The 16,811-nt window shown below is 53.4% G+C and overlaps 2 protein-coding genes across 8 annotated transcripts; one reads left to right on the top strand and one right to left on the bottom strand.

Moving 5' to 3' along the window:
• Positions 1–614: 614 nt before the first annotated feature.
• On the bottom strand, positions 615–3,662 carry TXNDC17 (thioredoxin domain containing 17). 6 transcript variants are annotated; one of them, XM_078873581.1, is made up of 5 exons: positions 3,553–3,662; positions 2,957–3,124; positions 2,455–2,536; positions 1,846–1,921; positions 615–1,082 (listed from the first exon to the last, which is right to left on the bottom strand). In XM_078873581.1, the coding sequence occupies exons 2-5, from the start codon at positions 3,102–3,104 to the stop codon at positions 1,014–1,016; spliced, it is 375 nt and encodes a 124-aa protein (XP_078729707.1). In that variant the 5' UTR covers positions 3,105–3,124; positions 3,553–3,662; the 3' UTR covers positions 615–1,013. The 6 variants fall into 6 exon arrangements, with proteins under 6 accessions (XP_078729707.1, XP_078729705.1, XP_078729708.1 ...); XM_078873579.1 differs by having other exon boundaries at positions 2,957–3,148; positions 3,553–3,651; XM_078873582.1 differs by having other exon boundaries at positions 3,416–3,557.
• Positions 3,663–3,787: 125 nt separating this feature from the next.
• KIAA0753 (KIAA0753 ortholog) lies at positions 3,788–16,083 on the top strand. Of its 2 annotated transcripts, none has more exons than XM_078873577.1 (17): positions 3,788–3,864; positions 6,085–6,254; positions 7,099–7,696; positions 8,189–8,298; positions 9,187–9,249; positions 9,617–9,817; positions 10,001–10,220; positions 10,485–10,639; positions 11,117–11,277; positions 11,718–11,849; positions 12,025–12,114; positions 12,518–12,605; positions 13,336–13,551; positions 13,683–13,764; positions 14,236–14,359; positions 14,522–14,737; positions 14,994–16,083. In XM_078873577.1, exons 2-17 carry the CDS (start codon positions 6,216–6,218, stop codon positions 15,136–15,138), a joined length of 2,640 nt encoding a protein of 879 aa, XP_078729703.1. In that variant the 5' UTR covers positions 3,788–3,864; positions 6,085–6,215; the 3' UTR covers positions 15,139–16,083. The 2 variants fall into 2 exon arrangements, with proteins under 2 accessions (XP_078729703.1, XP_078729702.1); XM_078873576.1 differs by having other exon boundaries at positions 14,233–14,359.
• Positions 16,084–16,811: the final 728 nt, after the last annotated feature.

The following is a 16,811-nucleotide window of genomic DNA, read 5'->3' as shown; positions in this document are numbered from 1 at the left end:
AAAAGTTAATAATAGAAATAAAATAATAAATCATGACGTTTCAGGCATTTGTTTCTTGCTGTGGTTGTCTCACCTGATGACGGACGCTTGTGTTGCGCCTGAAACGTCGTGATTTATTATTTTATTTCTATTATTATTTATATTATTCTGTTATACATTTTTCTTATTTATTTTTACCTACGTGACTTTACCGAAAAAACCTAAGAGTATGTAGATTCTGCCCAGGCACCAGGCTCCTTGGTGCATACAGTACGAGGCGGTTGGTGGTTGACATATGCGGGGAAACGGAGCCTCTTGTATTGAAGTGGTTACACAAAGTGCTGCACTCTGGTTACCATGGATGTGGCCTTGTAGGCAAGTAGCCATATAACATTTCGCTTCCCTCTCACCATTCGATAAATTGTCATGATTTGAGGTCGTGATATGAGTGTATCATACCACCTCCGATTAGCGCAGTTGGCTACGTATGGTGCCAAAGAAATTCAACATACATAAATACATGACTTGGGATTATATTTTTACATTGTAGAGAATGTAGTGCCTCGAGCAGCTGCTGGTGTCGCATGAACCGATAAGGTACAAACACAAAATACTAAATCTCTGCACACTTGAGATACATGGGTAAGAATAAATTTTAATCGATGCATCTTTACAAGCATATTACTGGGGGTCTGGCTGTCGTGCTTGAAACGTGGATTTGCATGACCAGATGCGATTAATGATATATCCAGTATCGCACTCCCATCAAAATAGCTGCTTCTGTGAAGCACTCAACGCTAATTGTACGTAACTTTGCAATGCATTAACCAAGACATTCCGTGAAATATTACCACATTCAACATTTACTAATTAAAGTACGCGAAGGCCTCTCACTGATCAAACTGACAAAACTTAGTGCAATCTTTAATTTCTAGTGTTCAGACATTCTAACAGTTGAGCAACTGGCAGGTGTTGCTGTGGAATGGATGGTGTTGGCACCAGGCGTGATCTTGTAGTGAAAATTCTGGTGGTGCTCAGTCCTCGGAGAACAGCATGGACACCAGTTCAGGCTTGAGGCACTCTTCCTCCACCAGCTTCTGCGGCTGAGGATCAAAGCAGTGGGGGGGGGGTGGGTTACGGTTCGACATGGGGACCAGGGATGCCACCTCAAGGCATACAACCAAATCACCCTGAATGTGCACAATCTAATTCGATCTCCGAAGCTAAAGATGGGTCGAGTCAGAACCTTGATTGGGAGTCTGCCTGAGAATGCCAGGTTTTATCGGCTTGGGCTGTGAGGTGGTCAGGAGATGGCAGCATAGCAGTGAATTCTCGAATTCATCTGTGTGGAGATGTATTACCCCCTCATAAGTTTGGGTTTTCCGGTTTCTTCCCACATGAAGCCACTCGTTTATGGAATTGACTAAACATCCCAATTTAGCACCATTCTCAAAATAAACATTTCCAGGGTAATTAAAGGACACTTTCTATTACATGTGAGCTTAAGGTTTAATTTCCGCTGCATCTCTCTGGATCGGTGAATCAGAAAATATTTCCACATCTGGCAAACCACATCTAGTATATGTCACGCTATGCTTGTGGTTACTAGCGACATGTCTACTCTAGTCTCCCAGCGACCAAGAAAAAATTGAATGAGAAGTTCATACACAGCTAGCACTGTTGTGCTAGCTGTGTATGGATTCTCGTGGCTGGTTGAAGCTAGATATGTGTTTGGTGGAATTGTATCCCGCTATGTTTGTGTACAGCTGACCCATGAATGCGGCCAGCAAAGCCAAGAGGCTACACGCAGTAAAGTGCTAGCTTGGGACCCCGGATGAGCCCCTGAGCGGTGCAGAAGTTCCTCACCGAGCCGTACTTGAGCAGTGTGGGCACAGCCGTCAACTGCAGCTGCTTCCGGAACTCGTTGTCTTTATTCTTCCAGCTGTGGGAGCAAACACGGCACGGGCTGTGAGATTCACTGCCGATCAGCGCTGCAATTAACAGGCAGTGGGCAGCGTTGGTGCTCATGGAGATGCCCTGAGCTGTTTGGGCTGCAGTGAGAGAAAAAAACCAGTGCTGCTCTGAATAATAATTAGCATCAGGTTTCGAGTCCAAGGGCAAGAGAATGGTTTAAAATGATCAGAGCATAACTATGCATGGCAAGATATGACAGATGGCGTTAAGAATGGGTTGCACGTATCTGTAAATCAACTGCTGGACGAGAATGAGGAGTTATTTAAACATTCTTCTTAACATAGCCGGTCAATGTTAGTTCAAGGTGGGGAGCATAAATTGAGCAAATAAGCACCGTAAAATGGATTGTGCTGTGCTGTCCTCTGCTGCCCACCGCCTCGCCAACACGGCTCGGGCTACGGCTACCAACTTCCCGAGCAGCATTTCTAAAATAATGCTGCAAGAGTGCAGGGTGCCCAATGGGTGTGCGCCATGTAAAACAAGTGGCAAGAGATCCCTTACTATGCACGGTCGCCCACTTGGCAGTAGATGAAGACGGCTCCTTCTGGGAGAGTGTTCAGTGCGCCACGCACCACGGGCTCGGCTGCTCGCACCGCATGGAAAACACAGCCACACCTCAACCAGAGTGTACCTCATCCAGGAGACCACACCTCAAAGGAGCATACTTCATCCAGGCAACCACCACACCTCAACCAGGAGACCACACCTCATTCAGGGGACAACCACACCTCAAACAGGAGACCACACCTCAACCAGGAGACCACACCTCAACCAGGAGACCACACCTCAACCAGGGGACCACACCTCATTCAGGGGACAACCACACCTCAACCAGGAGACCACACCTCACTCAGGAGACCACCACACCTCAACCACGAGTCCACACCTCACTCACGAGACAAGACCCCCCCAAACGCGGACGACCACAACTCCACGACAAAACCGCACTTCCAGCTCGGAGTCGGTCGCCCTCGTCCGACGGGGCCACGCCGCCCCTCCTCACCCGCCACGCAGTCCGGGCACCAACTCTGGCCGCTGCCCGCGTCTTTGCTGCCCGAGAAGAGAACGAAGATGTCGCGGCCCTGCAGCCGCCGCACGGCGCTCGTGAACTCGGCGTGGCCGCTCACGCGAACCTCCTCGCAGGTCGTCATCCTCGCGGCAGCCTCGGCGTCTGCGGGGATGGGACGTGACGATGCTGGGGGATGCGGGTGCGGCACGAGCGATGGTTCAAGTTTCATTTATTAGGAGGTGTGGCCCTGTGAGCCATTCGGCTCTTGAATCGGGTGCAACCGCAACAAACAAACTAAAACATGAACAAGAAAACATCTTAAAGTGAATAGGTGACTTTGTGCAAACAGAAAATCTAATAAAAGACAGCAAAAGATTGCAGAAAAAGCACCGCACACCAACGCTGTGTGGTGATGATTGATGAAAGCGGTCGAGTTCACGGTGAACTACGAACCAACACCGCTGACGATGAACTTAACCGGTCGACGGGCCTCCCCTAGGTCGACTCGGCCTCAAATGAAACGTCGCCACTGGGGAGACAAAGGCGGCCGGGCGTGGTGGTTGGCCACCCCCGGGGGATGAGCAACTCACTCGGCAATAGCAAAAGCAGCAGCGGCAGACGCGACCCTTGACCCCTCCCCTTGTCACGTGAGCCCCGAGCTCGCTCGTCACGTGGTCGGGCCGCTTCCGGTAAGGGAGCAGGGTGGGGGGGAAGGGCCCAGAATGCAGCGCGCGGGGTTCAAACGCCCCTGCGCGGGGAGAGTAGGAAGGCGGCGAGGTGGTGGAGGAGGAGGCGAGGTGGTGACTTTGTTGAAGAGATGTGGGGGTGGTGGTGGTGGGGTGAATGATGAGGGGAGGGAGTGAAGAAAAGCGAACAGAGGTGGTGGAGGAGGTAGTGAAGAGGTGAGAGCAGGAGGAAGGTGGCGGTGCCCCCGCCCCCACCACCATCTCCTCTGGGCCCCGCGGGCCGCGACCCCACGCGGCGTCTCCCTGGGAGACCGGGGAGGGCCCCGGGTGTGTGTGGTGTGTGTGGTGTTTGTGGTGTCTGTGGTGTTTGTGGTGTCTGTGGTGTCTGTGGTGTCTGTGGTGTTTGTGGTGTCTGTGGTGTTTGTGGTGTCTGTGGTGTCTGTGGTGTTTGTGGTGTTTGTGGTGTCTGTGGTGTCTGTGGTGTCTGTGGTGTTCGTGGTGTCTGTGGGGTTTGTGGTGTCTGTGGGGTTTGTGGTGTCTGTGGTGTTTGTGGTGTCTGTGGTGTTTGTGGTGTTTGTGGTGTTTGTGGTGTTTGTGGTGTTCGTGGTGTCTGTGGTGTTCGTGGTGTCTGTGGGGTTTGTGGTGTCTGTGGGGTTTGTGGTGTCTGTGGTGTTTGTGGTGTCTGTGGTGTCTGTGGTGTTTGTCGTGTCTGTGGTGTTTGTGGTGTGTGTGGTGTTTGTGGTGTGTGTGGTGTTTGTGGGGTTTGTGGTGTCTGGTGTCTGTGGTGTGTGGTGTCTGTGGTGTTTGTGGTGTCTGTGGGGTTTGTGGTGTCTGTGGTGTTTGTGGGGTTTGTGGTGTTTGTGGGGTCTGTGGTGTCTGGTGTGTGTGGTGTCTGTGGTGTGTGTGGTGTTTGTGGTGTTTGTGGGGTTTGTGGTGTTTGTGGTGTTTGTGGTGTCTGTGGTGTTTGTGGTGTTTGTGGTGTGTGTGGTGTCTGTGGTGTGTGTGGTGTCTGTGGTGTCTGTGGTGTTTGTGGTGCTGTGGTGTTTGTGGTGTGTGTGGTGTTTGTGGTGTCTGGTGTGTGTGGTGTTTGTGGTGTCTGTGGTGTCTGTGGTGTTTGTGGTGTCTGTGGTGTTTGTGGTGTGTGCGGTGTGTGGTGTCTGTGGTATCTGTGGTGTCTGTGGTGTGTGTGGTGTTTGTGGTGTGTGTGGTGTCTGTGGTGTCTGTGGTGTTTGTGGTGTCTGTGGTGTCTGTGGTGTCTGTGTGGTGTCTGTGGTGTGTGTGGTGTCTGTGGTGTGTCTGTGGTGTCTGTGGTATCTGTGGTGTTTGTGGTGTCTGTGTGGTGTCTGTGGTGTGTGTGGTGTCTGTGGTGTGTCTGGTGTCTGTGGTGTTTGTGGTGTCTGTGGTGTGTGTGGTGTTTGTGGTGTCTGTGGTGTGTGTGTGGTGTCTGTGGTGTCTGTGGTGTCTGTGGTGTTTGTGGGGTTTGTGGTGTTTGTGGTGTCTGTGGTGTCTGTGGTGTGTGTGGTGTTTGTGGTGTCTGTGGTGTGTGTGGTGTCTGTGGTGTGTGTGGTGTCTGTGGTGTCTGTGGCGTTTGTGGCGTCTGTGGCGTGTGTGGTGTCTGTGGTGTCTGTGGTGTTTTTGGTGTCTGTGGCGTTTGTGGCGTCTCTGGTGTCTGTGGGGTTTGTGGTGTCTGTGGTGTTTGTGGTGTCTGTGGTGTCTGTGGGGTTTGTGGTGTCTGTGGCGTTTGTTTCCTCTGGCCTCTGGTATTGCTGGAGGAGGCTCGCGAAGGACGCTGCTGCTGCTGGGCAGATGGTTGGCAGTCGCCATCCAGCAACAACAGCGGAGGGCAGAGGAGCGACGCTCACAACAACGAGCGGAGCGCCGTGCGATTAAAATAAAGCCAGTAGGCACAGTGGGTGGGGGGGGGGGTTCAGCTGGTTGCGTCTACCAGTCATCTCAGTCGGACAACCCATGGCACCTGCTGGGTCTGTCCCAAGACTTGTCAGCAGTGAGCATTCGATACTTCACGTGGCCTCAAAGTTCACCTAGCCTGGCACAAGCGTCGTCACTGAGTGGCGAATGGCGGGTATTGGTGTTTGTGTGCGCGCACGTCCACACGGCGCGTGTCGGCCAACCGCTGGATGAGGACCTTCACCTGTAGACGCGACTCTACGTCTTGGTCTCGCTTGTACGTGATTCCGTAATGATGCGTGTTCGTGTGATTATGGGTCCTTGGGGTTTCGCAACCTGCTGGGTGTCTCACTGCAAGAAGGGTTCACTCGCTTAGCTGTATTGGCCGATATTCCATTGATTTGTTTTGAAAAAAAAAGTTTGAAAATAGGAACGAGACATTAAATACGTGCTGGGTGGGGGGGGGATCGTGAATTTCAGAGTGCACGGGGATTAGTAACGGACGCTGCTCTTAACTCGGCCTTACAGAGAGGGAAGCCGCGTGGAGGTGCGGTGAGTGGAGGTTGAGAGAGCAACGGAGGCTGCCTCAGCTGCCGTAGGAGGAGACCGACGCCTCGCAGGGTTCTCCGCCGTGGTGGGAGAGGTCGGAGCCGCCCACGATGGAGCCAAAGGTCCGGCCGTCAGGACGAGCCACGCAGGTCAGTCCCCGCCTCGTGCACACAGCTGCACATTTCAGTGGTCACAGGATAAACCATTGGCGATCCCCTGTAGGGGTCTGGGGGAACATGCCCCCAACCCCCCGTGAACACAATTCCCCTCCCAAGAGCCCCTCACTCAGCGATTCAGAGGCAGCTCCGAGGTGGGGAGGGGGGGCTGGGGGGTGGGCTTTGGTTGAAGTTATAAAGGTCACCACACATCGCCATTGCTTCTTTCTGCCAGATGCTGCAGCAGATCCATGTCTGCTCTTTCAGTCTAATTCAAGGTTTTTATTATTATTTTACACCGAGGGTTTAAAATATGAATGCCCCAGGCCCCCTCGTGAATGCCACTCCAGAGACCCTGAGTTTACTTGGTTGAACTTGAAATGAGACAGACTACCCTCCCCCCTCTTTTCCCCTTCGTTCCCTGAAGAAAAGGGATCTGACGCACGTACCACATAACGCTACGGTCCTACACGTCTGCTTTGGTTGCCTGTCCAAGCTGCCTATCCCGCTATGCACAACCCACCTGTCGCAGAAGTTGTACACACCCCCCTCCCCACGTGGTTGGATCAATACAAATAATTTACAAAAAAATATGGATGCCCCCCTGACACAATGTGGTTTAATATGACATAGGATTGTCACTGGGTGAAAAGGATTGAGACAGGTCCTTGGCTCAAAAGACTTCCAAGTACCTAATTTGCTATAAGCTGACTCCAAAGGCCGGTTGCATAAGCTACGTCATATATTGGTTTCCTCTTAACTCTGTCTAACTCCATTTGACATTGACCGAATCCATCACGTGTTTGACTCTCACCCTGTTTTATTTGGCTTCTTGTAGTTGCGATTCAACCTCGACCCTGGAATGACGGCTCGGAGTTTGGTGACGCACTTCTCAAACCCGCATCCCATTGTCATCGAGAAGCTGGGCACAAGCCGTGGCATCGAGCCACACAGCACTGGCGACGGTGACGACTCGGCGCTGTCCCAGTCAGGACGCTTCTCGGTGCTGTCTGCCGATCGCCTCTCGCTCGCAGTGCAGCTCGCACGCAGGGATCTCAAGAGGCGCCGCGCTGCCCAGAAGATGCAGGGAATGACCTCTGGCGATCTCTTCTTGGGGAGTCCGATTGCCGGGGAAGAGGCCGCTGTCTCGCGCGTCCCCGGGGGGAATGCTGGGAGGGAACAGCGGCGCTCCCAGCTCCCAGCGGGGACGGTGACGGCGTCGGGGGCCGTGGTTTATGTTTATCCCCCTGGGCGCAAAGCGCAGCCAGCGCCGGGGGTCAGGGGAGGGCGCGAACCCAGGTGCTCCAACTCGCCCCCAACGCGCGACCCCGGACCGACTCCACCATCGCAGCACGGGAAGGGGGCGGCCGAGATCCGCAGGCTGCGGAAGGAGCTCGGCCACTACATCAGCCGAGTGGAGGAGCTGGCCAGCCAAGGTGCGGGCCTCTCTGCACGCACTCGTGTTCGACAGCCGTGTTTGTTTCGGTCGTTCGCTTACCGCTGCGTCGCAAAGTGACAAGATAAATTCTGTGATATGTTGTGCGATCTGAGAAAAAATCTGACTCCATTGAAACTAACTGGACTTTTAGGCATGTAATGGTTCACTCAGCTACCGTTCCAAAAATTGGCACAATTCAAGAAAACACATGAATAGTTTTTTGTCTAAAATGTTCATTGTCCCATTTGATTATTGTTGTTTTTTCTTTTGTGGAAAATTTTGTTTTCCCCGTTTGCCTATACGTAGCTTTAGCATGTCATATAATCTGCATAATTCATAATTAATCTATTTTTATTTGCACAGTTACTTGCTTACCCACTATCCAGGAAACTCGATAATTTCCTGGAAACTGCAAGTGCTCTGCCTGTTTTATGGTGGGTGTGGGATTCTGGATGAGTTTAAGATACCTGTGACGGTGCTGCTCATGCAGGGAAGGGAGTCGAAGAGCAACTGGAGGTGGAGGAGAAGAGGAGGGCGCACACGAGGAGACAGGAGCAGGCGGCACGCACGGCCCGCGTCCTCTACATGCTCCAGCAGCAGGCGAGACGCAGCCGTGCACAACCACGCAACCACGCATCCATGCAACCACGCAACTATGCAACCACGCAACTATGCAACCACGCATCCATGGAACCACGCAACCACGCAACTATGCAACCACGCAACTATGCAACCACGCAACCACGCATCCATGCACAACCACGCAACCACACAACCACGCATCCATGCAACCACGCAACTATGCAACCACGCATCCATGCAACCACGCAACCATGCAACCACGCAACCACGCATCCATGCAACCAATCAACTATGCAACCACGCATCCATGCAACCACGCAACTATGCAACCACGCATCCATGCAACCACGCAACCACGCATCCATGCAACCACGCAATTATGCAACCACGCATCCATGCAACCACGCAACCACGCATCCATGCAACCAAGCAACTATGCAACCACGCATCCATGCAACCACGCATCCATGCACAACCACGCATCCATGCAACCACGCATCCATGCACAACCACGCATCCATGCAACCACGCAACCATGCAACCACGCAACCATGCAACCACGCAACCACGCATCCATGCAACCTTTAGACCTCACCCAGCACCGCACTACTCCTGCCTCAACCACACAACCACACCCAGCACAGATTTGCTGCTCCTCACAACCATGAAACTACCCCCAGCACCGCACGATTTCACGCCACAACAATGGCCGCCCCACACGACTGTCCTTCACACCAATTTGCTGACTGTGCATGGAAAACTTCACCATCTCACGATGCAATGCATTTATAATAAATAACAAATATATTGACATTTTGGAGAATGTAGGAGAACAGTGGTTCCGGAATGTATTTACACAGATTGAGGGTCATCATGTTCTTCCCATGTGTCACTGGATTATTTTAGATCAGGGAAATAGAGGAGGAGCTGGACAAGATGGGACCAAACAAGATCAAGCACACCAACAAGGTAACAGCCAGTCAGAACACACTTCACGTGTGTTTGTTATCATTGTTGTTATAGCAGATGTGTGCCAAATGTGTGTGGGGTTTGGCACAGCTCGTCCAGGAGGCGCTGCACAAAGGGCGCAGCGTGGAATACGAGCCAGAGATGTGTGCATCTCCCTTGCACAGCATGTCTCCCCATGACACACTCGCCTACTCTGAGAGCATCTGTACATTGAGCCAGGAAAACCTCATTGAATCTCAGCGATTTTATAAGGATGCCCCTGAGTGGCAGTAAACAAGACTTGAAAGCGCTCGCGTACAAGGGGATAACATTCACCGACCCTCCCAAGTCTTACCGGGCCTCGCCGGGCCCTGCGTTGTGGGTGCAGAGTCGTGCCGAGGCGCGACTGGCGGCAGCGCATCGGGGCGCCGTGCGGGCGCTGCAGATGCTGGCGTCGCAGCTATCGCAGCCGGCGTCGCGGGTTCCCCCGCACGCAGAGGAGCTGAGCCGCCTTGTGCGACAGCTGTCGCTGTGCTCGGCGCGCCTCGGTGGCGGGGACGACGTGGCGCACATCCTGCAGCAGCTGGAGGTGAGCGCCGCTCTTTATAATTCTAGCCTGTGAATTGCTTTGCCAGACTGGCGTTCACTTTGATGCTGCTGTAGTAAACATTTAGAGCACCACGGTATCTAATTGTGTTAGAGGTTCTGGTAACACTGCTTTCCAATTTTCTCTCCATTGACTTAGAAGCTGATATTTTCTGTTATGTTTTAGGATTTAAAAAGGCTGCTGAAAGAGCAGAAGAGCCCAGCAAGGCAGAGGGAGAGCAGCCCGGTTCGACGTGGAGAGGGCAGCCCTGTTCGACGTGGAGAGGGCAGCCCTGTCCGGCGTGGAGAGGGCAGCAGAGGGGGGAGACGCGTCTCGCCGGGAAAGAGGAGCTGGAGCCCCCCCGTGCGACACTCGTACCCCATCGCCAGGCAGCTGCAGTTCAAGGGTCAGACTGTGCGGGTGTACATGCCAATGAATGATCAGCCGCCTTGATAAAAAAATCCGGTCACTTGATTATATTATTGGTCAATTCCTTTTTTCAAGATTGCGTAGCATTTAGATGAGATGTAATGTTAAGTGATTTGAAACACTGAAGCATTTCAGCACCCTATAAAAGCAAATCCTGATCCATATAAACTTGTCCGTTGCATTTGAAATGCCTTTCGAAGAAAATGATGATCATCATCTACATTTTGCCATGTGTCAGCAGACCGGGGCGAGGTGAGGGCAGGACGGGCGAGGGCCAGCAGTGGTGGCCGTGTGGACGAGGAGGAGAGGAAACGCGTGCTGCGATCAGGACTTCAAGCGCTTGTGCACAAGGCCAGGGGCGGTCGCTCCGGGGTGCTGCTGCCTGGCAAGGCCCAGGTACGGCCGCTGCGGAAGGTGGTGTGTGTGTGTGTTTCCTTGATATTGGCATCTTTGAACTGAGGGATGATGGCTTGGGGAGGCCTTCATCCAGCAGTGGATTTATGATGACTGATGATGATTTCACTCATTCGCAATTGGCTTGTGCACAGCAGAATGTGTTGAACTGTGCGCAATCCTGAGCACTCCAGGAATTCTCACCGGTGATGACACTCTTGGCCAAAGCACTGTCAAGCTTAACTTTATACATACCTCAAGAGCAGAGTACCGGTGCCTCTATTGGGAATTCCCCGTTTGTGACGGTGTATGTGAAACAGTGACAGCGCGTCGGAGAGCAGAGAGCTACATGATTGTACGATGTGTGTGGTGTAGCCACTACGCATGGTGTGTCAGTGTGGATGTGTCGCCCCTTCATAGGTGCTCGCTAACGGCACTCGCCACAAGTCTTTAAAGGCTTTGTCTTTGACGCTGTTGCAGGGGGCGAGTCGAGCGAGGGGCCGCGTGGCGGTGAGGGGCACGTGTTTTCAGCGTGCCACCCTAGCATCGCACCTCAAGCGGTCTCAGCCGGGGCCTCGTGACCCCAACCTGCCCTGGCTGCCCCCCAACCCCACCTCCCCGTCCAGCAGCCCCAAGCACAGGTCGGTTGGAGCCGAGTCTCCGGCCCATAAGAAAAGCTCACTGTTTAGTTATTTTTCTGCACTTGTGTGATTTTTTTGTCGAATACTTGTCAGATTTCACGAGCAATAACATATAAACGCACCCAAGAGGGCATCCACCACAGAGATGGAGATTCTGCGATGAAAGAAGCTCATGTGCAGGCGCAAGGTGCATTGTCACATCGCAGAACCGGGCGACGGCCCAGGGAGGTCTTCATCCACGGGTGGATTGATCATGGTTTATTTGGTGTTAATGCGCCGCGTAACTATTGGAGGCAACACATATTTATTAACAGTGGAATGGTGTGAGATAGCACGGTTTGGCATTAGTGTTTAGGTCACTCTGGGTGTAAGTGGTTGGTGTTTTTTTGTTAGTGTTTGGTGTCGGTGTTTAACACCGCCACGCCCTTGCCCTCCCACAGGTCCCCGGTGCGGGGCGGCTCCACCGAGCGCCGGCCCGCGATGTGGCATTCGCCTGAGCGCGAGTGCTCCACCCTGCTGCGGGACGTGGTGGAGCAGGAGAGGCTGGAGGCTGCCAGGAAGGAGGCCATTAGGTTAGCCCAGGGCTCCTCCTTCGCAAATTCATGGATGTGGCACGCCACGTTCATACCGAGTTTCTTTAGGAAGTGGAAGAAGTCCTTGTAATATGGTATGGCGTGTGGCATGTTGTGCCATCATGTGGAGTTACGTGGCTCGGTGTGGGGTCGTGTGGCATGGTGTGGCATGCAGGTTGGCGTGGCTGGACTCGGAGACGGTGCGCCGGATGAGGGAGCTCAACGATCTGTGTCAGCAGGAGATCGATCACATCCGCCAGACCAGGTGCGGCTACGCGGAGGTGCTCCGTGCCTCTTGAAGCCTTTGCCACCTGTCACCTCGGTGGTAGTGTAGGTCGATGTTTAGCGTGCTTGTGCTACGAACCTCGGGATCCGACTTCGTTTCAGCCAACACTAGAGACGATTATCTGATTATCTGAGCCTCTTCTAGGTCGATTCAGCCTCAAATTAGTACTTGATCCAATGTGTACATATCACCACTGGAGAGATTAAGGCAGCCGGGCGTGATACTGGGCAGCCACCACATTGTGTGCCATGCCGGCCTGAATAGGTGCTGGCTAATAGCACTCACCCCAAGAGTCTGTCAAGGCTATATGGGGGATCTTTGTGTTTGTCGCACCATGTGCTTTATCTCATGTCCTGTGTCCTGCGTGCATGACGGGCCACAGGGAGGAGGCCGGGTCACCCTCTCAGTGGGCGACCAAGGCAGAGCAGGCCGTGCGAGAGAAGCTGCAGCCACTGCTTAAGCAGGCGCAGGTGAGCGTGACCTCTACATCTTCCTTGTCTCTCACGTGCCACCTGTAAAGCAATGACTGAGTTTATAACCAGGAGCTGTTAGACCAGGGGTGGGGAACGTCCGGCCCGCAAAATAATTTAGTCTGGCCCTGCCAAGGCAACCGCAGGCGGGACTCAAAATTCAATAAATCTAGGAGCAAACCTGGAAAAGCAGAAGCAACATCATCAATACCAGCTAACATCACACATCTCACCAAGAGAAGCAGTTCCAGCCATCACATTAGGGGTGAGTTAATTAAATGTTTGACCAAATATAACAGGCTCATTTTTAAGTTGGTAATTTTGTATGGCCTGCGAATGATGTCATAAATATCCAAATGGCCCTTGGCAGAAAAAAGGTTCCGACCCCTGTGTTAGACGGAGTCTGGTGTCAGCAGAAGGATTCCGTTTATACCTCCTGCAAAAGCGTGCATTGGGCAGTGATCAGTGGCGTGAGTGACCTGAACCACATTCACACTTCGGCTCACAAAGGAGGTAGCTGCAGATGCCATGTCTAGTTCTAACACGGCTAAGTGTAGTCGAGTCTCTTTGAGATGAGAAGCCAGGTAGTTTGTTGGATCTTCACCTGACAGAGTGAGCTCCAGTGATGCACACACTGGTGCCCGTTGGAGCCAGGGGGATCATGCTGGTTGCACGCACGGGCTGTGATTGTCCTTTGTGACAATGACTTGAGCGATGACTGCACCCGCAGGAGATCTCCGATTCGCTGGAGAAGAAATTCTACGACCAGGAGGAGGGACGTGCGGATGGCCGAGGCAGCCGGCTGCCCCACGGCCCGGATGCCCTCCCGGCCGGGGGCCCCCAGTGGGGAGGAGTGGAGAAGGCGAGCGGCGTGCACGAGGCTGCGGTGGCCATGCAGGACGCGCCAAGCGTGGAGACCATCCTGCAGAGGCTACAGGACATGGAGGTGCACTTCAACCCCAGGGCACACCATTTCCCAAAAGCCGGGTATTCATAGGAATGCCGATTGAAACCGGACCACTCGGCACGCTGTTTAGGTTATGACACTGGGTCCCTCATTGCCTGTTTGTTTCTCAGAAAGAACAAGATACAATCAGGAGAAAATGGACTTGCATCACATATTCTGGTCCCGAGTTCTGGGCTCAAGAGGAATGGAAAGGTAAGATGTAGCTCAGAGCCCAGAACGTTTTTACGATGGGAGAACACGCGACAGAGATGATCAAAGAAAGAAACGCGAGCATGAGAGCAGCAAAGGAGCTTGATGCTTGGTTCTGTAATTCACAATTGGTCATCCACAGGGAGAATAATGGCACTGTGATGCACTATAGCGACAGAATATTAAAGTTAGCGGAGTCATTTCATGCATATCTCTGTACAATTAACACAGAACTTGATTTCTCCGATGGTCATTGGTAAAGTAATCTATAATACCTTTTGGATTGATCAGTATTGCCTTTTATTTATCTCAGAATTAAAACACAATCGTATACAAGAATACGGTATGTTCCCAGTGAGTGACGAATACACATGTTGCAATGCAGCACGAATTCTGCTGCATTGACGATGAACTATCATTGTCCGCCATTGTTAGCGAGTGTCCCATGTCCACGTGCGTATTCCTTTGTAGCAGAGCAAGAGCATCCATCGCGAGACTGCAGACCCGCCACCCCACGGGCACTGTGCATCAGCCGGCCCTCGGGGCACGAACACGCGGAGGTGGTGGTGCAGCCCCCAGCCAGCCCCACGCATTCAGAGTGAGCGGCTCATTCCACCTCGGTCAGGAGGCAAAGCATTGAACGCACGGTGTCTCTGGTGAAAGTGTGCGCGTCATCGTCGCGAGGTGTGGGTGCGGGCGATGACAACGGCCGTGGTGCCTGTGCTCGGTGCCTCACGTTCAACGTGTGTGTCCCACGCAGTTCGTCCGAAGAGCGCGACGGCGCGGACCACACGGCGCTGGCGGCACGCGGGGAGGTGCACCCTCTACACGGCACGGGAGGCGCGGGCGTGCCGCTCGCGGTTCCCACGTCTGCCCTGCAGCGCCTTCGAGACTACGGGGAGCACTTCTCCCACCACCTAAGGATGACGGGACATGAGGCCGTGGGCAGCTTCAGCCCTTGGGGCACGGCATCCGAGTAAGCCGACTCGCGGGTCCCGATAGGGTGGCTCCAAGCTACGTCCACCTTGGGTTCTCCGGTCTCATGCAATTGGCGATCGCGATGCGACGGCAGCACGTGACGATAATGTCACATGATTGTGAGTTTGTGAGCTTGCGAGCGTGCAATGGAGAGCACGTGCGTTGGCGAGTTTGTAAGTGTTGGTGAATGTGCCAGTGTGTTGGTGAGCGAGCGTTGGCGAGTGACCGCGTGCCCCGTCGTTGCTCTCCCCCAGGCTGGCGGATGCGCTTTTGGAAGAGGCGCTGTGTGAGGTGTCGGAGGAGCTGCTCGGGATCTGCGAGGGTTACGCCGAGGCCGTCTACGACTCCGAGTTTTTGCAGCCGGGAGATGCGGCCTCCGCCCAGCCGTGCATCGCGTGATGTCCCTGCTCGGGGAGACGTGAGGTGTAGCTTGTGGAGGAGACAATGGCGCCGAAAATCTTTATGCAGTCCACTTTGTTGCTATTAATGGCAAAATCACTCGCTATGCCGTGCTGTGTGTAAATTATTTTTGAGTGTTTTTTTTTATAAAAGGGGAGTTCCTATCCCATGTGTAGTGGGCTCAACTGAGTCGCAGACGTACTTCTTGGAGGCAACACATTATTTATTAACACCAACACAACACAAAGGGGTTACTGCCCCTTTCCCAGATAACCTATGGTGGTGGACCACCAGGCTAACTACGCTCGTCACTGGGAGTAGCTACAACGGACAAGACCCTAGCTGGGGTCCTCGTCCACGTGTTGGTGACTTCTTCTTGGACGTAGAACGTAACACTGAACCCCGGTCCCTGTGCAGACCCCGTTTACATGCTGCTGGGTCGTGCTGGTCCCACCCTTGGCCACGACCACCTTCGAGAGGACCCTCTTGTCGATTCTCGACGCTTCCCGTAGGATCTCACCCTGACACGTGACCACCCCCAAGCCCCCCGCCTGGGGCCCCTGTGTAGATCTTACTTGTCACGTGCCTTCCAGGGTCAACCAGAGTGCCATGGCCCAGGGTAACCTCATCCCCTGGCTGACATTCCCACACTCCCTCCTGTAGGAGTCGGCACTGCACGCCACGCGTGGTGCCACTGAGCGCTATCCCAGAGCTCACCGAGCCCCCTCTAGGGCTGGTACTACACCCACCTACGGAGTGTCCGCGATGACAATGCATCGCACGCCTTGCCTCGCTATAGCCGGCATTTCACAGTGACATACACGATGTCACTACACATCGACGGTGTTTGTTTGCATGGTTTGACTCGCGTGTTTTTAATCTTGTCCGTTGCTGTAATTATCCATATATATACCACCCGAATCAACATTATTTATTGAAATTAAAGATGGCATAAAGACCAAACTGCACGGTGATATTTGTTTTTGTTTCGTTCGACCCGAGGCCGCTAGTGAAGTTAGCGGTGGCAAGTCCCCTGCCCATTTGTTCCATGGGAAAAAAACAAACAGGTTGTGTCCACACCGCAGCTGCGTGTCTTGGGCTGGCTACCGCGAGCCTGGAGGTTTTGTTCCTGGAAAAAAGTATATTTTAGAATCATCGTCGGACGCTCCAACTTCACTCCCTTGAAGTGATATCGAAACGTATGGCAGTGACGTCATTGTAGTGCAATGTCGCTGCTACCCGTGACGTTCGTGCTATTCGAACGGACGATTCAAGCCCCGTGCGAAATATCTCGCCTACACGAGTGGGGCTCTATTTCTGCCTGCACTGTTTCCACCGAGTGCCCCTGTTGCCCGTCTCGTGTGGGGGGATGACCCTCACGGGGAGTGACGTCGGAGGACGATTGTGTAAGGGGGAGTGACGTGAGTGCAGGGGTGGTCGTCATAAATCTCCGTGTTTTCCTATCGAGGAGGCTCGTGAAAACGCTAATGGGGCAGTTGGAAGCAGTCGCCCTCCCGCAAAAACGGAGGGCAGAGGGGCGACACTCACAACAACGAGCGGAGCGCCGAGCGGCTAAAACGCAGCAAGTTGGCAGAGTAAGGGGTACAGCTGGTGCATCTACCGGTCATCTCGGTCGGCCAACCCATGGCATCTGTTGGGTCTGTCCCTAAACC

The sequence above is a fragment of the Lampetra fluviatilis genome, chromosome 37 (assembly GCF_964198595.1).
Source record: "Lampetra fluviatilis chromosome 37, kcLamFluv1.1, whole genome shotgun sequence".
NCBI classification, from domain to species: Eukaryota; Metazoa; Chordata; class Hyperoartia; order Petromyzontiformes; family Petromyzontidae; genus Lampetra; species Lampetra fluviatilis.
This window is presented reverse-complemented; position numbering and strand designations above follow the sequence as displayed.